Source organism: Colletes latitarsis, chromosome 9 (assembly GCF_051014445.1).
Source record: "Colletes latitarsis isolate SP2378_abdomen chromosome 9, iyColLati1, whole genome shotgun sequence".
Classification (NCBI taxonomy): Eukaryota; Metazoa; Arthropoda; class Insecta; order Hymenoptera; family Colletidae; genus Colletes; species Colletes latitarsis.
In genome coordinates this window covers 29,799,228-29,822,748 of record NC_135142.1, presented here as the reverse complement: position 1 = coordinate 29,822,748, position 23,521 = coordinate 29,799,228, and the positions used below count along the sequence as shown (strand labels likewise).

At 45.3% G+C, this 23,521-nt stretch overlaps 1 protein-coding gene across 7 annotated transcripts in view; it reads right to left on the bottom strand.

The window, feature by feature from the left end:
• The window catches only part of Fak (protein tyrosine kinase 2 Fak), a 64,391-nt gene that overhangs the window by 8,116 nt on the left and 32,754 nt on the right, over positions 1-23,521 (bottom strand). The window contains exons 1-13 of one of the 7 annotated variants that reach the window (XM_076772918.1): positions 23,024-23,144; positions 18,907-19,533; positions 3,432-3,577; positions 3,162-3,337; positions 2,896-3,027; positions 2,326-2,475; positions 2,065-2,253; positions 1,903-1,983; positions 1,504-1,726; positions 1,037-1,072; positions 793-924; positions 334-516; positions 52-268 (exon numbers count right to left, since the gene is read on the bottom strand). In XM_076772918.1, coding sequence (XP_076629033.1) covers positions 52-268; positions 334-516; positions 793-924; positions 1,037-1,072; positions 1,504-1,726; positions 1,903-1,983; positions 2,065-2,253; positions 2,326-2,475; positions 2,896-3,027; positions 3,162-3,337; positions 3,432-3,577; positions 18,907-18,989 — 1,748 coding nt within the window. In that variant the 5' untranslated portion in view covers positions 18,990-19,533; positions 23,024-23,144. Of the gene's footprint in view, positions 1-51; positions 269-333; positions 517-792; positions 925-1,036; positions 1,073-1,503; positions 1,727-1,902; positions 1,984-2,064; positions 2,254-2,325; positions 2,476-2,895; positions 3,028-3,161; positions 3,338-3,431; positions 3,578-10,876; positions 11,127-18,906; positions 20,091-23,023; positions 23,145-23,521 lie in introns of those variants that run through there. The other 6 variants (XM_076772917.1, XM_076772915.1, XM_076772916.1 and 3 more) reach the window with 6 other exon arrangements.

The window sequence follows — 23,521 nt, the reverse complement described above, 5'->3', positions numbered from 1 at the left end:
TCATCCGTGTTATTAGAGCGATAACGTAACTTCATTTCGTTTATTCGTTACCTGTGCACGAATTTTTTGCTCTCGAGGTACGACAAGGCGGTGCTCAGCTGAAACGTGTAAAGCAATAGCGTGGCTAGGTCCAGACGCTGTTTGTTCGATTGCAGATAAGCTCTCATCTCGCCTAACCTGGCCAACTCCATCACCAGCCAAATCGGCGCTTCCGAGCATACCCCGATCAGTCGTATGATGTGAGGATGCTCGAACTGTTGCATTATGTCTGAAATTTTCACGCGTTAGAACGGTTTTCCTTTCTGTTTATCGCGTCTAGAGCAAGTTCCTTACAGGCTTCCTCGAGGAATTTCTCCGAAGTCGCGAGATCCGCGTCCACTTTGCAGGTTTTCACGGCTACGGCTATGGTCTGGTTGTCCCTACCCTTGTACGAACCCTTGTGCACGTTCCCGAACTGACCCTCACCGATTATTTCGCCCAGCTCCACTTGGTTCCTCACTATCTCGTAATCTCGAGCTGCAATTGGCGATTGGAAACACATCTGTGTAATTCTTTGCACTAGAATATCATTAACTAGCTTTCATTTAGTAAACGAATGAAGAATATTAAATACTGCCAATTTTATATGGGACTTATCGAGTGAATGATGTAGGCGCCATCTTGATCTATGATTCTCTGTCGTATTTCGGGTAATTTAAGAGTTTTTCACGGTAAAATTCGTCGGTTTATTTGTCAAAAAATCCAGATATATTCCACAGAAAGAATTTTCCAATGTGCAAAATGGTGGCTTACTGGCTGGCGTTGAATAGTCTCCTTCTTCGTCCACGATCTCCGCGTAGTCCTCGGATAAGATGGTCCCCGTTTTGCTGACGTTCTTCTCCGGACTGTTGGTGCCGTCTTGTCTGTACTTGGGCGGATGGGCGTCTACATCGAAACCAACATCGCGCTCTTAATAATCACGGAAGCCCATTTATCGCGACGTTCATGCAGCACCAAACACGATAAACTACGGGACCATTCAAAAAAAACTACAAACCTTTGCATGGACAGGGATAGTTTTTCCACGATGCAGCTTGGAAGTGTAAACGATTAGAAACTTAGTTATAGTCCGTGAACGTAAAATGGGGGGTGGGGAGGGAGGTAACGTGCGAATAATAAATTCTGTGTACAATGCGTGTGAGTACGTGTACCGACGTCGATGTGAAATAAAATCAATTACGTTTCTAATTTGTTCAGGTACTATCGAAAGAAAAAAAAAAATTCTCTAGGTATCGTCGTGTGATCATCGAGATTCTTTGCTTCGAGAACTATAGCGTTAAGAGATTCGAGCATCTTGACAATTTTAAGGGTTTACGCCAGGGTGACGGGCTGAAAAATAAGGCAGCTTTTGGATATTGTTTTCGAACTCAACTTTCAATGGTAAGTAATAAACGTTTCTTTCTTTCTCTCATGCTACTCTTTAGGGCTTTTAAATTTTCTTTCCCCTGGCCGGGAGAGTGGTACCTTTTCTGTTCCACAACGAGGTGTTGCTCCCGGTGACCAGCCTGCAGTATCCATCGATGAGATCAGCGAGACTTTCGGCTTGATCCAGACTGGAGCACGTTATGCTGAGCGTTTCCGCCGCCCCGGCCACCCTCAACTTGATGCACGCCTTCGCGTGTTCCTTGCAGTCAGACGCTAGCGTCTGTATGGATTGTATCTGGGAGAACTCCGCCATTCTCGTCGGCTGCGACAACACACCTTCGGTGAAACACTGGGTAACAATTCTTTGGCCTGTCAACCGGGACGGTTTTCGCAAACGTAAAAAGCTACATTTAGTTTTGCCTTGTGACGTTACTTTCTATCTCTAATTTATCATTTCCGGTTAACAGGTCGTGTCAGAGGAGTCACCAAGAGACCTACCACCGTTCCACCCCTGTGGGCCATGTAAGATATGCCTAAATCCGGCCCGATGACTAGTTCCACGGGTATAGACCAGCTCGACTGTAAACGAGAAAAGTAAAGTGCAAATAACGTTGTTGGGTCTTCGAGTTGTTTGGTGCAGTGAACGCAACGCAGACTCACCCCCAGAGCGCATATGAACCTCTCTTGGTCGAATCTGTAGTGCGCCCTCAGTAGATCAAAGAACTTGAACATGCATTCCAGTTCCGACAGCGCGGCCACCTTCTTGAAATGCTGCTGTATCAGCTTGCGCAGCGCCTTTGGTTTCATTCCGTTCAACACGGATCGCGGTAAAAACTTGTGCAAACCGACCTGCGAACGAACAACGGCGATTGTTAGCGAAAATCGAGGCGTAAAGGCGATTACCTTTCATCCCCACTGTACCTCTCTTTCTAGGTACTCGAGATTACTCTTCTTGTCGAGCGCCATTTGCGGCATGTCTTTGAAAAAGTAACGAATCTCCAGGCAGCACAGCTGAACCGCCACGTCCTGGTCCAGAGCCGCGTGGTTCGCGCACAGATAATCGTTTCGTACCTACGACAACGATCAATTCGATTCCTTTGTTCGATCTGAACAGTGGTAATTAACCCTCTCTTCCCTGAGAATAGAAGCTACCTCGATGGAACCTTCTGCCATTTTGGGGAGTTGCAATCGTTTCCAAAGAAACTTAAAATTTGTTCCCTCGTCTAAACCTTGAATTGAGGTGTTTACACTAGCCAGAAAAAGATTGTGGCGTAGTACTTGACCCTTGCTCGACCCCCGTAGCCTTAGAAAAGCAACCCCCTTCGCTATCGTTTGACTCCCACAATGACCCTTCCGGGGTCTAGCCCCTTGGATGAGTTACTGGAATAACCTAATACGCTACCCTGAGGTCTGGGGAGTGGATTAGGTTAAACACCACTGGTTTACCAAGTGTACAATATATTAGGTTGCAAAAGTTCTGCCACAAGGTACCTGATCGTAGTAGTAATAGAACGTCACTTTATCCTTCTCGTATAGGTCGTTCAGGTTCTGCGGAAGGTACCGTACCCTCAGCTCGTACCTCCACTCGCAATGGGGGTGTTTCTTCTCGTACTTCTCTTGAACCTGACAGACATTCAGAAACGCTCGTTTTGACTGACAAGCTTAAACCGGGACTGGGGACTGGGTTAGTTTGTTCTACATTTGTGCAGCCTAAAAAATTGTTCTAACATAGTTCTCTTTTTTCAGGTCCAACGAACCTGGTACATGGTGGTGTCTTGGTGCAACCAGTAGCTCTCTCCCGATCCGGGATGATGCAGCCTCATGGCGTAGAGATTTCGATAGTGCCTCGTGCCAACTGCCAATCGACTGGTCACCAGAGAGATGATGCCTCGCACGTCGATGGCGTCGCCGAACTTGACGACGTTGAAACCACCTTGAGTGCAATCACGATGAAAAACAGGACTATATCGTTGACTTTTGTAACTTCGAATAAGGGTTGACGCGTGTAAAATAGTTTTTTAATTTACCGTTAGGCAGATGGACCTTGAGGGTCGCCTTGTCCATGGGGGTGGGCGATCCATGGGGCGGTGTGTTCTTGCCGCCGCCGCTTCCCTGCACGCCGCCAACGCCGCCTCCACCTCCATCTCCCACGCCAGTGCTCATCCCCTCATGGCTGCCATGGAAAAGATAAAAAGAAAAAACGGCGAAGAGGCCGGGCTTAGTCGACGTCGCGGCAACGAGGACGTCAATTATGCATTATCTCATAAAACCTCGGCGCGGGCTGGTTCAACTTAACGTCGAAGCTCGCCCGAGAGGATTAATTATTCACCGGTCCATAGAGGAAAAGGATTTCTTCTGAAACCTTCCGGCTTCCTCTCTTTCTCCCACCACCCCCTCTAACCGTCGCGGAATTTTCGCCGTCGACAAAGAACGGATAATACGCGAGACGCAAAGAAGCTTGCGCACTCTAAACACTGGAGCGCCATCGAGCTGCTTTCAGCGTGTCCAAGCACAATTAATACCGGAACATCGCTGTTTGACAACGCTTTTGAATCGATGGATCAGGTTTAAAGACGACGCGTAGAAAAGGTACGCTCGATTTGTTCGAGGGTGGCAAAGTCGAGGAAGGGGTCGCGTGAATTTATGGACGACCTCCCACGTACGAAGGACTTCGCGTAAACAAAAGCACGCGAGTATGACAGTCGCAGCCTCGATACTCGATAGTGTCGTGCCTCGCGCGTCTTACCAAACGACAACTTACTTGTTCGATAGCTCGATACAGTGCGTGGGAGGCGACACATGTCGATATTAATGTCACCGGATCGGTCCGATCGCTACTTGGCGACTAAGCAGAAATTACTCGGCATTGTTCGTGTTCTCTGTACTGGTAACGCGTCCCCCTTAACCCTTCGCGGTCTCGAGCGCGCGAAAGCTGTTACCGACACTTTCAAATCGCATTCGAACACGGAGAAACGCTGCAATCGTCGCCCTCGTACGCACACAATCGCGGACAAACGCTATTATCGCGTGCAGTCTCGTACGGACGCGCATAAACACGGTTATTGTTATCCGGGACGGGCATTTCTTTCTATCATCTTCGCCATCGGGGCGATTTAACGGCGCATGAATTCGACGCGTCATCGCGCGAGCATGATTGTCCGCGGATCGGCCGTTCCCATGCGTTCTCCTCGGTGATTGTCGCTCGGTATTTTTAGACGTTACAAGATCACGACGCGATATTTCCACTAATCGTTTCTCGCTTACACAGACTGCGAGCAGAGCCGGGCAAATTTTATCTCCGAGCGACGAATCGAAATTTTAGGCTCGTTCCGTAAACCATTGCTCGCGTCATTGCTTGCCTGGACGTTGGAGCTTGACTTCTTCGCGTTCCTCGATTCAATATACAGGGTGTTCGGCCAACCCTGGTAAAAATTTTAAAATAATAGTTGTTTTATTTATGTAATCCTCCGTTAGTTACCATTTACCAATTTAGTAAAAGTTAATATTAAGTGAAATAATTCAGTTGAGATTGAGAGTCCACTTAAGGATCAATATTCCAATCTAGCTAAAGGATCAAGGGAAAATAGACTTATTCGATAATTTTATTTCTTGAGTAGAATTCAGTGAGAATAATAATGCTGAATTAATGCGTCGCGTTTGTCGTCGTCGTTCTCTGTGGCTCTTGTACCTGTATTCATGGAACGAAACATGTTCACAGAGGCTGTTTCTTTATTTTGCAATGGCGACGCGACGACTAGCGATTGAAACGCGTGAGTAAATTGGGACGTTGACCGGAGCGAGCGCCTAACCAGATTCCCCGTCGTCGCTGGTTCACGAACGAATCCGAAACCTGTATTCGTTGTTCGTAGATACAAGTTGCCAAACTCCGGCCCGCGTGGCGAACTTCGAAAAGCGTTTAAAACGGAAGCGAGACGCGACTACGGTTTCTTATCGGCCGGACGAAACTCCGATAACCTTGATCGGATCGATATACCCGGCTGAAACGCGACTTTCGAAGGCGAATCCGTCATACTTTCCACGAGGAAGGTTGGACGTCGGTGACGTCACTCGCGATGACCTAATAAAACGCCTCCTCCGTTTGTCTTCGATTCGACGTCGTTGTCCAAACCAGCGTCTCTCAAACTGGGCTTCGCGAGCCCCTGGACGTCCATTTTGTAAATCACAGGAATCACAGAAAACCAGAAACAGTTTCCAAATTGTTTCCTTCGACTTGCATTTCATATTGAGGAGACATTTTATTAAAGAGAAATATTTCTTATAAATTTGCATATTAAGTGCATCGCGTAGTTTTTTGAAAATTAAAACACCCTCTAATCACGAGGTGACGCCTAGTTTTTATTTTTTTTTAAATTTGTTAACTGTTCCAATTACAACTTGCACTCTCGTTGTGTATTAACACGTTCACTGTCCGGTCTCTCAGCGGCGTATCCAAAAGCATGGTGCCATGACTCGTATACGGGTCGTGGACAGTGAACGTGTTAACAGACGTGTTGCTGAGATATTTAATAATCGTTTGCTCGTTGAAAGGCTAGATTAATATAAAGTTTGAGACACACTGGTCTGAACTATGCGCCGCGAATGAACTCGCGCGAGCGTTGATCTTGCGCCGAATGAATGCAAGCGGTTGTATAAATTATTAATAACACGTTGCTTACGGTGACTTCATGCAATTATCGAGGTTCTACTGTGTATCTCCACTGTCCCATAATTCCGCTTCTAGCTTCGTTTCTGACGCATCTCTAACGCGAAAGGTACATTTACAGTACCTCGATAAAGCGTCTCGAACGGACGCTTTAACGAGGTATGGTGGCGATTTGCTCCTGAAAGCGATTTTTAGTCCCATATGCTCCCACACACTTAGAGTACAGTGTAAATATGGATAAATGACCGTTCAGTCACTGTTGTCGACACAAGTGTCGTTCGTTCTCGAGGGAAAAGAAATTTCTCTAGACCATTCGTACCATTTGTCAACGCAACAAACAAGGTTCTCGTACGATCATCGAGGTCGTGTAGAGTGCTCGAAAATTTCGTGGATCCGACTGAATTCGAATCTCTGGGCTAAGCGATGCTCGACTCGGTTACACGAGCACAGTGGAACAACACTGACGCTTGCACGTGAACCTTAACCGTTGCATCGCAGAAGGGGCGGTTACTTAGCAACAAGTGAAGCTGGAAGTGGAAGTCTTCCGCTTGAGACAAAAGCAGATCGATCGTAAGAGACCTTACACGGAGAGGTGAAGTGTAAGCGATGGAAATGCATTGTGTGGCGCGAGGAGGATCGAACAAATCTGAGTAATGTTCGCGGTATGAAAAAAATCCGCCGTTTCATCCTCGGGTTGCGTTTTCGTGATTGCAATGCTCTCAGTCATCGATGGACTGCGAATTCTTTGCATTTCTGGCATAGTTGAATCTGAATTTTATACAGAAACGGATACTCCAAACCACGATAATCGCATGAATTTCGATAGAAGCAAAGAACGAACCTCTTTTTTCTGCAATTAACGTGGTTCTACTGTACTAGTCGCGACTGACCGAGATTGTGCACAAAAGATTCGAGGCTCCTTTAAATCGTGCGGGTATTTCCATTCCGTAAACTACCGGTAATCGCGGCAGGATACGTCCTTCGTTGAAAAATGTCGGCTAGGTGATTTCATTTGGTCGTCATTCAGTCGCAGTTATGAAGCTATTGAAAGGCTACTCGGAATTAACGCGCTGGAAAATAGAAGAATCGCCTCGGATTTAATGGTCCCATTTAAAATCACAAACGGCCGTATTGCACGCCCGGAAGCACTTTATTCCGCCCATTTGTATGCGCCGTGAAAAATAGTTAGAAACGCGATCCTCTATTCGCCCCGAACTCCGACTACCTTTAGATTTCGGTACGATGTTTCGCTATCGCGATACATTTTCCATGCAGATTCGTTTCCGAGGTTTCCACCCTCGTTGTTATTCAGGAATGAATAGTATTATCATATACAGGATGTTTGGCCAGCCCTGGGAAAAATTTTAGTGGGAAATTCTAGAGGCCAAATTTCGGGGAAACATTTCTGGCCACACAGTATATTTTTGATAAAGAATTTTTTTCTCGAAAGAGGATAGGATTTCGAGGGTATGTCTCTCCACCAAAAATGATTGTAATTGATCCCTACAGCCAAAAATATTTTTTTTAGAACGATTTGAAATATTTTAATTTCGTCGAAAAATTTCACACCTTCTCGAATTTTTTTCTCGAAAGTGGGTAGGATTTCGAGGGTATGTTTAATGACCAAAAATGATTGTAATTGACCCCTACAGCTAACAATATTTTTTTCAGAACGATTTGAAATATTTTAATTTCGTCGAAAAATTTCACACCTTCTCGAATTTTTTTCTCGAAAGTGGGTAGGATTTCGAGGGTATGTCTATCCACCAAAAATGATTGTAATTGACTCCTACAGCCAAAAATATTTTTTTAGAACGATTTGAAATATTTTAATTTCGTCGAAAAATTTCACACCTTCTCGAATTTTTTTCTCGAAAGTGGGTAGGATTTCGAGGGTATGTTTAATGACCAAAAATGATTGTAATTGACCCCTATAGCTAACAATATTTTTTTCAGAACGATTTGAAATATTTTAATTTCGTTGAAAAATTTCACACATTCTCGATTTTTTTTCTCGAAAGTGGGTAGGATTTCGAGGGTATGTTTAATGACCAAAAATTATTGTAATTGACCCCTACAGCTAACAATATTTTTTTCAGAACGATTTGAAATATTTTAATTTCGTTGAAAAATTTCACACATTCTCGATTTTTTTTCTAGAAAGTGAGTAGGATTTCGGGGGTATGTCTAGTCACCAAAAATGATCGTAATTGACCCCTACAGCCAAAAATATTTTTTTTAGAACGATTAGAAATTTTTTAATAACTTCTTAATGAAGCCTCAGTCAAATAATTGGTATTCTTGATTTTAGCCTCTAGAATCTCTTAAAATGTTTCCCAGGGGTGGCCGAACACCCTGTATATATAGCAACAAAATTCTAAATGTGTCAAATTGGCTCAGTCCGTAAATCTAGTGTTAATATTAGAGTTTCTTTGTAGTATATAGGGCAATCCTTGGTGATTTAAAAATGGCGATTTCACTTTCTCACGAATCCCAGACGTTGTTTGTGTTTTGCTTCCGTAAAAAGGCGACGCACGAAAACGTCGTCGAGCTGTTCCACCAAGTGTGTTTGCATCGTGGCTATTAATGCAAATGTATATTACGAGCGTCGTCCGGTTAAGGAATGCCGTCGGTCAGGAACGAAGTGCTCGCGCAAAGAACCACGAGCTTGCTCCGCCGATATGTGTGTCGAACCGTAGGAAAAATCGCGGGGAATCGGGGATGACTTCGCATAACCGAGATCCCGGAATCCCGGGGATCTCGAAACTCGAGACGATACAGTATCGATTGTCCCGATCCGAAACGACCCCTCGATCGTCAAGATTCTCGAACGCACGGTCGAGATCTCGAATCGAGACGCTCGGATGTTTCGAGACTCTCGGATTCCCCAATCGAAGCACAGGTTTATGCAAAATAAATATTTATACTGGATTTTTAAGCACTAACAAGGCACAAATGTTCAGTAATAATTATTGATAATGTTTCTCGAAGCAACAGTCTGGTAAAATACTGTTTCTTCTTTGGTTCTCCTCATTTTCTATTGTTTCTGTGAGAAAGCGATCTATATGTGTTTGATTTAAATAGGTCGAGACGTCTTCTCGCGACGTTTCTCTTATGTTTTGTTTTGCATCACGAACTGCAACAGCCAGCATGCGCTCGTTCGTATTTATTTATTTCCTGTTGTATTAGCTATATTACTTATTTAAACAAATACTGTGCGATAAATTCTGTCAGTTTCGTGCCACGTCGAAGGACTTTGTAGCGAGGCAAAGATCACGATCGTTGAACGTCGATCGCGGATCGATGGTACCGTGGATTTTTCCGCGGGAAAGCCGTCGATCGCGGCAGAGGGGGACACGGTCGCGCGATGAATATTCATTTTCCGGGGCAGTTTCGCGGCTCGGTGAATCGGTCGAATTAATTAAATTGCGCGCGACATATTAAATGGCTTCCGGCGCGATAATTACAAAGCGCGAACAGCGGCCAGACTTATTTGTTTATTGCGGAATATCGTCGGGTAGCATGCCGCGCGAGGTGGCGGTAACGCTATTAAAGCGGCTTGCCGCTTATAAATTACGCCCGGTGGCGTACACCGCGGCGTAGGAACGACGTCGACGCTGGGAATGAGGTAATCGGTCGTTCCTAAGCTGCTGCGAGAAAAATACTATACCTCCTAGCAAGCGAACCCGCGTTTTCACGCCGTGGAACGAAACGACGCGCGAACTTCGCCACGCTTCTATCCGTTACCGCTAAAACATCCCCCGTACAAACGCGCGTTAACCCTTTGCGATCCAAGAATTCAACGGAAGCAACTAGCTACTTAAATTCAATTTTACAACGTCATTTTGTAGAATATTAAAATCCCTATCCCCCGGAGGAATTTATAAATGCTTGCAATTTAAAATTCCTCGAGTCGTTTCGTTAATCAGATCGGTGAATAAACAAATTTATTTCGAGGACCATTTTCACCCTTGCGAAGTGGTGAAATATTATTTTTCCCCGCGTAAATTTCGCCCAGATCATTTCGTCGAACGACCCCCAGTTTGTCTGGGTTCGATCATCGACTGAAAAAAGGGGTGTTGCAAAGGGGGGAGGGATGAAAGGGAGAGGATACGTGCTCTCCGGCCCTGACCCGTGGCGATCGGAACCACCACGCACCTGCGACTCTCGCCCACGCACCTTACCTTTCACTATTACTTTCTCTATTGCGCTTTTGCATCGTCCGGAGGAATAACGAGGCACGAACGGTCGTTACCAGCCTGCGCGTCGACGCAGAAAAACGCGAGCACCGGGCATAGATCATGGCGGTCGTCGCTGGGACTCGTTACCGCGGAAGACGATCCGCGGAACTCGGTCGTTCAACCGGAGGAATCTCGATCGAAGGGTTCTCTCGTAAACCAACGCGAGTGCAACAATATAAAACAACGTTATACGCGTGCAATTAAATTTCTTCGACAGTAAATACTTGGAAAGCTTTTCTATGGTGGAATACATTTACAAATTTAGAAATTGAGCAACCAATGGAACCGATATACTCGACTAGTGGGTCTGGACCTATCCCGGCGTAATCTCCTTCGAGCAGACCCGCCTGGGTTCGCAGGAAGGAGATTACGCAGTGACCAATCAGACACACCAGCCATCTTCTTATCAACAGAACTCGTATCTCAGTACGTAATAATTCACGTGTGTACGATGCCCATGTTGCGTCTGGTCTATTCCACGGAAGATCTAAGATTCTCTAAGAATTCTAGGCTCGAAGACGCGTAGAAAAATCGAGCTCCCTTCGTCCGCCATTTACGACGGTTTTACCTCGTTCTGGCCACCCTGTGGAATTTCCAGGTGCCCAGGGTGTCGGGGCTGTAGGTGTCGTTGCATCCTAGCTGCCCCAGGGAGCACAGCAGCCCTCCGTCCTCCCTCCTCCATCGTTTGTCCCGCCTCAGGAAAAAGATCCCTCTGGGATCCTTCTCGAACGAGTCGAGATTTTGGCCGCGACAGGTCGGCCACGAGATCACGCTGGCCTTGCGTTCCACCAATTCCAGCATAGTTCCACCGACAGCTTCCCTCAGAATCGTTCAGAGCTCATAGTCTCGAGCGTTCGCTATTTCTCGAGGGAGGAATATCGTCTGCGAGGAAATCCGTTGGCCAATCGACGGATCGATTTACAGAGATCCCCGACGAGCCTCGTCATAGTCGCTGCGCCTATCTTGGGACTTTTTCGCGTAACTCGATCACAGCCCGGTCCAGAACGATCGATGCTCGCCTAGCGAGACGGTCGCATGGATCTCGTCTTACGAAATCGAATCGCGCGCTGGGACACGGTCTCCGCGATCCTCCGACGCGTAACAACCTCCGTTCTACCGGAAACGACGCATCTTTCGCGATATAAAACTATCACTATTGGAATTGTTATTTACTTAGCCCCCTCAGATGGTGATATTAATCGTATTTTAATTTTCCAGTCCTAAGAAACACCGCTTTTTAATCGACTCGACGGCTGATCAGTTCTGACGATAATTGAGGTTCACGTTTAGCCGCAGCCCATTCGTTTTATTTTTATGTTTAATACAAAACAGATCAGTCTCAAACGATATAAACGATATTTACCGAACTATTAGGTTACAAATAATTTCTCTGTTTAGAATTTTCGTAGGATATTGCTCGTTTCGTATCGACTCTCCTCCCGTCCGAGAATTTCGCCCGTTCTCGCTACCACGATATTAATTTCGACGTGGGTTCAAAGTCTATCCGTCGAAAATGAAACCTCCCTACGCTCCGATTATTTTTTTAATCGCGAGGACGCTCGTGTGCGCGCCTGTTCGCCGTCGAACAGAAACTGATCGACGCCTCGAACAACCTGCCGTTCTCTCCTCTCGTCTAGGCTCTTTCACGACCGTTCTTTCGACTCTCCTGTCGCTCTATCCCGTTCTGTCTCTATCGACGATCTTTGGTACAGCTGGTACGCGTGGGCAGACGGTGAAAAATCACGCGGCCAGCGTAATTCCTGCGACGCAAATAAATCGGTTGTTCCAGGTCGCGCGAACAGACTGCCTGGAGACGCCGATCGCCGTGATATTTCATACGCGAGACGCGAGACGTGTCTTTTCCACGCACGGTCCCCTAGTTTTTCTCTATTTTTACTCACCGTTAAGATCCAAGGGACCGGTCTCGCGTAATCGGGTGAAAAAAATCAATTTTTCGTACTTCAGATCGATAATGGTTTCGAAATAAAAAAGACTATCGAAGCTACCAGCCGCGATACGAGGCGCGTCGGAGTTCGAGGAGATAAGGTCGACTTATCTCCAGCAGGAGTTGCAAGCTGGCGCGTATGGCGACTGGCAGAAAGGAATACTTCTCTGGGAAGACGAGAGATCGTTCGTGGCCTACTTACGAGGATCGAGAGACGATCTCTGGGATGCATAGGTGGACGTATCCGAAATATAAATACTCAACTTTATCCCTTTATTTTGTACTAAATACAGAGTGTTCTGGGGAAAATTTTAATACGGGATTCTAGAGGCCAAAATAAGACGAAAATCAAGAATACCAATTTGTTGATGGAGGCTTCGTTAAAAAGTTATTAACGTTTAAAGTTGCGGCTGTAGAACGGCAATTTGTCCATCTATTTGAATTTTTTTCTCGAAAATGCGCAAGATTTCGGGTGTATGTCTATTCACCAAAAATGATTGTAATACACCCCTACAGCCAACAATATTTTTTTTAGAACGATTTGAAATTTTTTAATTTTGTCGAAAAATTTCACTTTCTTGAATTTTTTTCTAGGAAATGAGTAGGATTTCGGGGGTATGTCTATTCACCAAAAATGATTGTAATACACCCCTACAGCCAACAATATTTTTTTTAGAACGATTTGAAATTTTTTAATTTTGTCGAAAAATTTCACACCTTCTCGAATTTTTTTCTAGGAAATGAGTAGGATTTCGGGGATATGACTCCTTACAAAAAATGATTGTAATTGACCCCTACAGCCAAAAATATTTTTTTTAGAACGATTTAAAAGTTTTGAATTTAATTGTTAATAACTTTTTAACGAAGCCTCCATCAACAAATTGGTATTCTTGATTTTCGTCATATTTTGGGGTGGTCGAACACCCTGTATGTGGAAATATTGGAGCATCGAATCCATTGCTAATAGAAGCCAAAGAAAGTATTTTCGAGCCAAAAAATGGTGATTTAAATTACGCCTGATGTTTGTAATTTCGTTTAAAAAATTGAAGTTCTCCGTGCAGCGTTTAAAATTCCAGTATCAAATTGGTGCCGAAATCAAGGGAAGTTTGTTCGGAGCGTATCTGCCGTCGACGAAACTAAATGAGTTATTCAGGTGGCCTGTTTAAAGTGTTTCAGCCTGTAGGGGTACATTATCGGATAGCATTTTAATTAGGAATGAATTCCATAGCCGGGCTCTTACTGCTGTTCAGCGTCGCTTGAAATTTTCAGTCCCTCGGCAGGCACCATAGAAACTGATCAAACAGATTGCACGATTCATACAGAGTAAATGTAGAAGTTGGGCTAAATTGTACGTAGCCCCCCGTTTCCTCGTGTTTCAGTTCGTCGTTGTGAATGCCCAAGTCTATCAAAGAATTTCAGTGGGTCAGTGAAATACCGTGAATCCAGTCTGTCCTGGCAATCTGGGAAAATTAACATTTTTCTATTACGAAGAAAAGCGTGTTTATATAAATGAATTATTCATTATGTTTTTACGAGATTCCAGGGGGGGAAAAACTAGCCCCATCGAGTTCAAAGAGACCCAAGTTGTACTTAGATCACCCACGTCGGAGTTTACTCAATCTTTTCCCTGTTGGTGTTCCCGAGTCGAGAAAGAATTTTAAGTTCCACCTATCCCAACAGCTTAAGAAAGCTAACTTCTATCCTGTTAGCTTAAAGGAGACCCGCAAGTTCAATCTTTCCTGACAGCTTACGAGTTGTAACCTCCACGTTCCATTTATCTTATCGATCTCGGAAGTTGTCTTAATTTATCCCATCGGTGCAAGGAAGAATTATAGTTGCGCCTACCTTAACGAACTAAGAGCGTATCTACAACCATCAGAATGTAAATTAAAATAGCGAATATATCCTTTTAAGATTTTATAACTCTAGAGTGCAATGGCTCTTTGTACCGTAATAATCTCCATCTTCTGTGTTCATTTTTAAACGCAGCCTCGACAGGTTCACAGTTCGCAATTCAAGACGACACACGTTGCACTGTCGGGCAATTATTAATTAAGCAGTCTTTTTACCGACTCGCAGCCTCTTTGTACGAAGCAAGTGAGCGTTCATGTGTTTGGTCCAAAGGATCACTTGCTATTCTTTGGTGATTTGATCCAAGATGAAAGCATTCAGATTCTCGTAGGAAAGGAGTGGCCCTTGGATGGTCAAACTTTGGCGGACCGAAACTCGAGTTAAAAACAAGTTCGAAGCAGTTGTACTCGTTGCCTTTGCAAGGTTGAATTCAACGAAAAGTTCTTGCATTTTTACGATGATAAAACAATTGGAGGATCGGTACTAACTCTATTATTTTGTCTGTTTTAGTATGGAAGAAGGTTGTGCACCACTGTGGGCCTGCCGCACGGTTCGTGCCACGTTCCAATCTTGTCTTATTTTCTTCGGCAAAGTAATTGCTTGGCAATCCAGACTAAACGAGACGATCGATAGAACTCTGATTCCATCTTCATTTTACGACGAATATAAAGCATCGTCGATAATACAAATCTAGGTAACTTTTTTTTTGGGCTTGTAAAGAATACTCGTTTCCAGGCAGAACGGAATCTATCGCTCGATTTACGATCCCCTTTGGTGATGAATGCTATAAATAAGAAAATATGCGCGATAACAATCGTGTAAAACGAGACAATATCGTAAGAGAAGTGCATAAAATGCAGAGTCTTAGACTTCGTTTGCTGCTTAATACATGTATTTTCCTATTCTTATTTATAGAATTCACCCTCAAAGGCTCCATAAATTAAGTGTTCTTTACGAGGAAAGCGGTATTCGTGTTTTTAAACTTCGCGCAGGAAAGATGGCGGAAAATACAAGTTCGACGAGTCCGTTGGCGCGAGAGATCGAGCAAACGGCGTGAAAGGTTGTCCACGGCTGCCTAATGGCATTTAGGCGAAGGATAGAGCGTTAACAATAGACAGGGCGAACGTTAACAATAGACGATCCGCGAGTTTTACGAACCTCCGCGCTCCGTGGGGCTCCACGCGTTTCGCCATAATCTGAAAAAAGTCTCGAGGCTGTCTGCTTGATATCTGCTCGCGTAGGACGCGCGTTTTGCGTGGCAAACGAGATACATAGCGTTGCAAACTAGTCATAAGCACTACGATAGCCGCTACGTTTAACATTTTATTAGATTTATAGGCTTCTAATAACGTCTCTGCGCTATTGTAGTTGCAGAAATCATTGAAACCATTGATTTTTAATAATCTCTCCACACGCTACAACACTTTCCTTCTGAAATCTTCTCCGTTTCAATTGCAGAAAAAGTTCTACTGTGCATACGCGAGAAGTTGGCAAGCGGAGGGCCTCGTTAGCTCCGCCTACCCCCCATTCTCGTCGTACGACCAATAGCATGGGCCCACGAGACTCTGGACCAGAGTGGGGAGCCAATCGGACCCGTGTTCTCTTCGGTAGCCAACTTCTCGCGAATCCACGGTTGAAATTCTCACCAGAGACAAATTCCCACTGTTTTTTTGCGGTGATTCCGTGGACGAGCGTTCGTAAAACGCACGCGATTAATTCAAGGTTCATCGGAGGGGGTTTCCCTTCTGGCGCGAGCCATAAAACCGTAGGTCGACGTTCTCTGCGCCGAAAGACGGTCGTAGGGTCCTGGGGTTAGGCCAGACGCGGCGTAGGAACGACGGTGGTCCTTCTAGGTTCTAAAATTACGACTCTCGGGGCTTAAAAGCTCGTTGAACCTCGACCGCGCGCGGAAAGAAAGATTCCCGTGGAATTTCGTTTCTGCGATGACCGTTCGAGGGTAACTCGAATAAATTGTATCGAATATATATATCGGTGGTCCCCCGGGGGGATCTCGCGAGTGCATCCGGAGACAAAGGGGATATTCGAGCCTCGGTGCTGTTTTAATTTTCCCCCTGAAAGAATTCTAACAACTCCGAGGGGCAGGGTGAACAAAGGAATCGCTTTGCCCGCGAGGGTATCGGTGTTCGAGTAGTTTTCGCGGCGGGAAACGACGCTGACGGGCACGAACCTCGGGACTGAAACCACCGGGAGCCACTTGCGAATGGCATCGCCCCGGACGTCTTTCGAAACTTCTTGGCCACGGTCTGGCGAAACTTTTCTCATTTGCCACGCGCCTCTCCTTCGACCCAGCACGGCCGCCGCGGACCGAATTTCCCGACGATAGTTTTTACGTGACTCCTCCGCCCGACGAGGAAAGAAACAACCAGCGAAACGTGTAATCGGCGAAATAACGCTGGTGGAACGAGATTCTACGCCGCCATCTTGGATCGGGACGAACTTTCCTACCGCGACGAACGTTTGGAAGACTTATTGTACAGGAGGATCGTAATTGGAAAGATATCATTGTATTTCCTCTACGCTAATAGGGGTATTTGAGATTAGGAGTCCATTCGAGGGTTGATAAATTCAATATCGCGATTGAAACGTCGAATAAAACGCTAAGTATCGACGATAGTAAATTTTCTAAAGCGATAAACGTCGATGGGTTGTTATCGCGGAGTGGAATAAAATTCTTTCGTGATAGAACGTGGAGGACGCACGGATAATTTAATCCCCGACGGATTCGAAAACTGTTAAGTCCAACGAGGCGATGGCCGGGCTCGTTAATGGCGAAGCTCGGTTAATGGCGCCAATTAGCAACGGTTACCGTGAGTACGTGGTCGATGACGGGAATCTCGCCATGGTTACCGCGTCCGCATCGACGTAACAGCAACGAAAAAGAAGCTGTTGCTCGCCTTGGCGTTCGACCCCTCGCGGCGTTCCTCCGTTCACGAATCGGAAGGGACTTTCAAAGGCTCTATGCGCGCGAATTGCCATTGGCTGCTCCTCAAACGAAGCCAACCCCTTTGTTTAAACTCCTGTTCCGCGGCTACGAGGATCCAAACAGCTGGATGCCCCGGCGTTCCTAAGGAGAGAACAGTCGACCCCTCCTGGCGAACTTTTCAAAAGCTCTCGCCCCGCGTTATTATGCTGATTCGATTCGATCCGATGGCTGAGGGAAACGCGATTTCACCTTTGCTTGCTTTCCCATGCTCGAACGGGCTTGTATTTGCCCTATCGGGAACAGCTTCGAGAATCATGCTACAGCTAGTCGCGAAATTTAGTCCACGATAGTGTTATGTCCACGTTTTGCAAAATATTGCGGTGTATTTTAATGTTTCTTTCGTTGTCTTTTAAGACCGCTGAAGGGATACAGTGATCCAAAAACTCTTTTACTCCCCAACTGAGAGGGGAGTTTGCTTTTAATCTGTTCACCATTTTCTATCAAATTCATATCACCTACAGTAACGATTCTTAAAGCAAACCCTAGATTAGTACATTGAACATTTGTATCATTCATCTCGAGAAATACTTGTACTCATCATTTTGTCAATGACGCCATTTTGAAAGACTGTAAGATGTTCTCCCACCACTACGATTCTCCGTATTTTATACAGGGTGTTCGGTCAACCCTGGGAAAAATTTTAATGGGGGATTCTAGAGGCCAAAATAAGACGAAAATAAAGAATACCAATTTGTTGATGGAGGCTTCGTTAAAAAGTTATTAACGTTTAAAGTTGCGGCTGTAGAACGGCAATTTGTCCATCTATTTGAATTTTTTTCTCGAAAATGCGCAAGATTTCGGGTGTATGTCTATTCACCAAAAATGATTGTAAGCGACCCCTACAGCCAAAGATATTTTTTTTAGAACGATTAGAAATTTTTTAATTTTGTCGAAAAATTTCACTTTCTCGAATTTTTTTCTAGGAAATGAGTAGGATTTCGGGGGTATGTCTATTTACCAAAAATGATTGTAATACACCCCTACAGCCAACAATATTTTTTTTAGAACGATTTGAAATTTTTTAATTTTGTCGAAAAATTTCACATTCTCGAATTTTTTTCTAGGAAATGAGTATGATTTCGGGGGTATGTGTAATGACAAAAAATTATTGTAATTGACCCCCGTAACCAAAAATAATTTTTTTAGAACGATTTGAAAAATTTTTTTTCGTCGAAAAATTTAGGCTTCTCGAATTTATTTCTCGAAAGTGCATAGGATTTCGGGTATATGACTCTTCACCAAAAATGATTGTAATTCACCCCTACAGCCAAAGATATTTTTTTTAGAACGATTAGAAATTTTTTAATTTTGTCGAAAAATTTCACTTTCTCGAATTTTTTTCTAGGAAATGAGTATGATTTCGGGGGTATGTGTAATGACAAAAAATTATTGTAATTGACCCTCGTAACCAAAAATAATTTTTTTAGAACGATTTGAAAAATTTTTTTTCGTTGAAAAATTTAGGCTTCTCGAATTTATTTCTCGAAAGTGCATAGGATTTCGGGGGTATATGTATTCACCAAAAATGATTGTAATTGACCCCCGCAGTCGAAAAAAATTTTTCCAGAACGATTTGAAACTTTTGAATTTAATTGTTAATAACTTTTTAACGAAGCCTCCATCAACAAATTGGTATTCTTGATTTTCGTCTTAGTTCGGCCTCTAGAATCCCCCATTAAAATTTTTCCCAGGCGTGACCGAACACCCTGTATAATATTATTAAAAGGAATCGAACTCATAGACACCTATAAGTGAAACAAACTTGCCAACCCACGAATCAGAGAATCGTTATACTTACTCGGTGGTTTCGAGGTACTGGAAGACCCGGTAGACGGGACGTCGATACATGAAGAGATGGTCCTCGACACGCTCCACCATCATCCTAAAACCACTTCATTCGAAACCGTGGGTCACTGATCATCACCCACCACTAGTCACTGCATTCATCGGTGTTGTTTGCGCGGCAACACTTCGTGGAGATCGGGTACGTTCGTGAAAGGATCCCGGGAAGCAAGGTCCGAGAAAGCTTTTCGCGGTAGCGTCTTCCTTTTCCTCTTCACTACCGCGATTGCATCGAATTCGACGTACGTACGAAAAAGGAAACGTGTACTCCGCGGCGGAGTGCTTCCTTCCGTAGCTCGGAGGATTTAGGGGGCGTCGCGGCGCGGCGCAAGGCTGCAGGATCGAATGGGATCTCTCGATGCCTTCTTCCACCGTTCAACGGCGATGTTTCTTCCCTTTCCGGTGCATACGTTGCATCGCCACCCGCTTTCGAATCGATACGTTCGCGGAAAATGCTTCGCGACAGGTGCACCCGGGAGAAGACTCTATCCCGTCTGCTTACGTGTCCATTAAAGATCTACGAGATAGGAGCGAATTGTTCGTCCTCGGCTATCGTGAGTTCCTCCGGGTTGATCCGACGTATCTGAAGATCGACAGTTTCGAAACGGTTATCCCCTTGCCGCGAGCCACGTCGGATTTACGTCGTCGTGGATTTGTAATTGTTTCGTGATTCTTTAATCTAAGCTTCTGCGGGTTTGTAGAAGTTACCGAGACGAATGTTGCCTGATAATGTAATTTGTCAGCTGTATTTTAATTATCCAAGGCTGAAGGCTTTAAAAAGTTACGTTATCTTTGAACGATTGTTATCGCAGTCTCGTACCGCATAATAAACGTCTTTATTAGGCAATAGTAGAGGAGAAACACGCGACGGAATAAATATCGTAAAACGTAGAGCGGAACTGTAACGTTGCTACTTAAAGCCTCGAATTAAACAACGAGTAACTGCACGGAGCGAAATACGACGGAAGAGAAGAGTTAGGCGAAGTATCGAGGGATGAAAGACTTGGCAGCGCGTTCGAATGCTCCGTAGAATAGGTCGGGAGCGAACGTATGCCAGCAGCAAGAGAGTTATGGGGGTAAACAGTATAATTATCGGCTATCTGATAGAGATTGGCCCCGTTTTAAAGACAGAGTGCTCGAAAATACCCATATTACACCACTTTTAGAGATTCAGGGTGTTCGACCACTCCTGGGGGAAATTTTAAGAGATTCTAGAGGCTAAAATAGAACGAAAATCAAGAATACCAATTTGTTGACTGAGGCTTCGTTAAAAAGTTATTAACGTTTAAAGTTTCACCAGTATTGAATTTTTTTCTCGAAAGTGCGTAGGATTTCGGGGATATGTGTAATAACCAAAAATGCTTGTAATTGACCCCTGTAATTAAATATAATTTTTTTAGAACGATTTGAAAAAATTTTTTTTCGCCAAGAAGTTTCACACCTTCCTGATTTTTTTTCTAGAAAGTGGGTAGGATTTCGGGGGTATGTCTATTCACCAAAAATGATTGTAATTGATCCCCACAGCTAACAATATTTTTTTCAGAACGATTTGAAATTTTTTTTTTTCGTCGATTTAGGCACCTAATTAGATTTTCGGTAAGGAATTTTTTTCTCGAAAGTGCATAGGATTTCGGGGGTATATGTATTCACCAAAAATGATTGTAATTGACCCCCGCAGCCGAAAATAATTTTTCCAGAACGATTTGAAACTTTTGAATTTAATTGTTAATAACTTTTTAACGAAGCCTCAGTGAAGAAATTGATATTCTTGATTTTCGTCTTATTTTTGCCTCTAGGTGTGGCTGAACACCCTGTATGTTCACATTTCATGTACTTCTTTACGATAAGTATCATTAATATTCCTCCATTTGATGCACCAAAAACTGCTGCAGGGTAAGCGTGGTTTCCATCTTTTTATTTTTACGAATCCCGAAATTATTTTGGGAACCAGTAATTTTTAAGCTAGTGGAAGGGTGGGGAAGCTATTTAGAGGGTGATTAATGCGTTTAGGGGCAAGTTAAATGTTAAATGTCAGCTGTCGGGCAACATGGCGGGCAGTCGCGGTCTCTTATCGAGAGGGTCGCTTTGTATTCCCGTGCGTCGGAAGCCCCGTTTGCAGGGAACTTCTACCGATAAGGATCTCGCGTGCAGTTGTCTATATACGTGTCTGACCAGACCTAACCTATCCCAAACGCGGTAGGCACCGCCTTGGCTGCAGTTCTTGCAGGGACGACCGCAACGCCGTTGGCCCCGTTCGCGTAAATTCCTTCGGACGGGACGTAAACACGGAACACTTCCGGTGCAGGCCATCGTTCAACGACGACTGCGTTTCCGAACAGATCTGCCCCTCCTGTCGCTCGGAACGCCGAGGATCGTTGCAATTAGCCGGTACGAGCCACCGGAGTTTGTCCAATGCAAATGAAACGGAAGCGCGGGACGGAAATAATGAACGGTTTCGCGAAACGTGATCCTCCGCGAGAATGATTCGCGTCACGCCAGAATCTGCGACACGCTCCGGGGGAAAAAATTATTTTCTAGAAAATTTTCGGGGCTCCACTCGTGGGGAGCCTTGGAAATGGAATTTTGAGAAACCGAGAATGGAATAGTGTAATTTTTGAAGGTTGCAAATGGCTGAAAAAGCACATCTGTAGAACCTTGGATTTTTTTTTCAAATTCAACGGTGCATGTTTAACTGAGAATTGCATCCTTTCTTTAAATGCAAATGCATATGTTTTGTTGGACAGGTCAATTCTATGTAAAAAATTATTAGTTATCTGAGGTATTTTCATAGCTTGTTTCCTCGAGGTAATATTTTCCAAGGTATCGCGTGAACCGACAGACCGATTGGTTTGAAATTTGATGCACCCGTGAAATAAAGTCACTCCTATCGTCCTAAAATAAACTCGAATCGTTTCCTCGACACGATGCAATACTTTCAATTTCTTTATTTTATTAGCTCTGACGATATTTCCTTCAGGATCACCGAAACTAGTACCTAAAAGAATCTGCATAGCCCGGAGGCACGAATAAACCTCCCAAACCTACAAAAATCAACTTACAATATCCTATTGTAATTCCTCAAGAATGAAATAAAATGGCGACCACCAGGAGGCTCGTGAGAAAGAATTCGCTTCCAACTTCCCGAGATAAACCCTCTACGACCGATAAACGCTCGGAGACGCAGCGAATGGGACGTGAAAATCAGTTTTCCGCGAACCCACTCGCGCTTCGCGGAATGCTCGTGAAGTTTCGGAAGCGAGTACACGCATAGTAGGAGTGTACGACGCGTGTGCTGTCGAATAGTTCGAGAATGCGGTATAAGTAAAGTTCAGGGTTCGTCGGTCGTCGCTGGATCCCCGAGAATCGAAACTGTTCCATCGTAATTACAACGCTCTGTAATACTGGCCCTCGAGTACGTTCGATCAAGAATTTTTTCGGCGACCCCCACGCCTTCCCCCCCGAATTTAATTTACGGGAACAGGACCGCGCGACTCCCGGCAAGGTATGCAACCTATTTCAAGATGGACACCACCCACGTCTGTCTGCAGTCTCCGCAGACCACCGCAGTGTTGCTCCCGTCGGCTCGGTAATTAGTCTCCGTGCAGTATGAACGCTATTCTCGCCCCTCGATGGACAAGAAAACCGAAATTCCGAAGCTCCGCCAGCGTTTATTAACGCCGTCTACCATGTCGGTCACCGGTGACCGCTACACCCTCCGAATACTACGGGTAATAAAGTCACGATTCGAAGGTCAACGCGTCGAATTGATCGATTTCCTAAACCAGCGTTCCCAAAATTATAAAATTCGCGGGGCCGTCGAACTTTCGAGGAACTTTCCAAGTTCCGGGGGGAGGAGGGGTGGCCGCGTGCGTCGGGCCGGCAACCGTAGTCGCTAAAACGCGTGAACGATCGCCGCTCGCACGGCGTCGTTCGCGAATTTCGCCGGTGCGCTCGATTTTGCGAACGCCGGCGGGTCGTTGACCGAACACCAAGGTCGTGCAACCTTGACACAGCGCTTCGAAATCTTCCTCCTCTCCTCGTCGCCCTCCCTCCACCCCGGGTTCGTACTTCACCTTCGGCGATTTCCTGGGGCCGCGTACGCGCCGCGACGATCCTCCGTCGCTCTTCTCGAGGAATCCGTGGGGGAAAAAAGGGTTCGTCCGTGGGTTCGCGCACTGTCCAGGACGAAGGACGAGGGGTCCACAACGACACTGACGACGCACCAGGGGTCGCACTCGCGAGACTCCGGGGACGGAAGCCCTGAAAACTCGCCGCGGATTCGCGAGTTCCGGTGACCTTGGCGCGATCGTGCACGGCGGCGTGACAAAGGTCGGACCCGGGTGAAATCGCCGATCGAAAAACTAGCGCCTAGCAACAGCGTGTCGCGAGAACGACGCGCGCCCGACGTCTCCTCGGTTGCGTCAGGTATACGTTTTGCCGGTTCAAGGGGAGCAGGCGCTTTGCTGGGTGCGGCAGCCTGCGCCGCGACGCCCGGCGTCCTTCCCCCGTTAGACTCACCAGTCGAGCCTCTCTCTCTCTCTCTTTCTCTCTTTCTCTCACCCTTCGTCCCT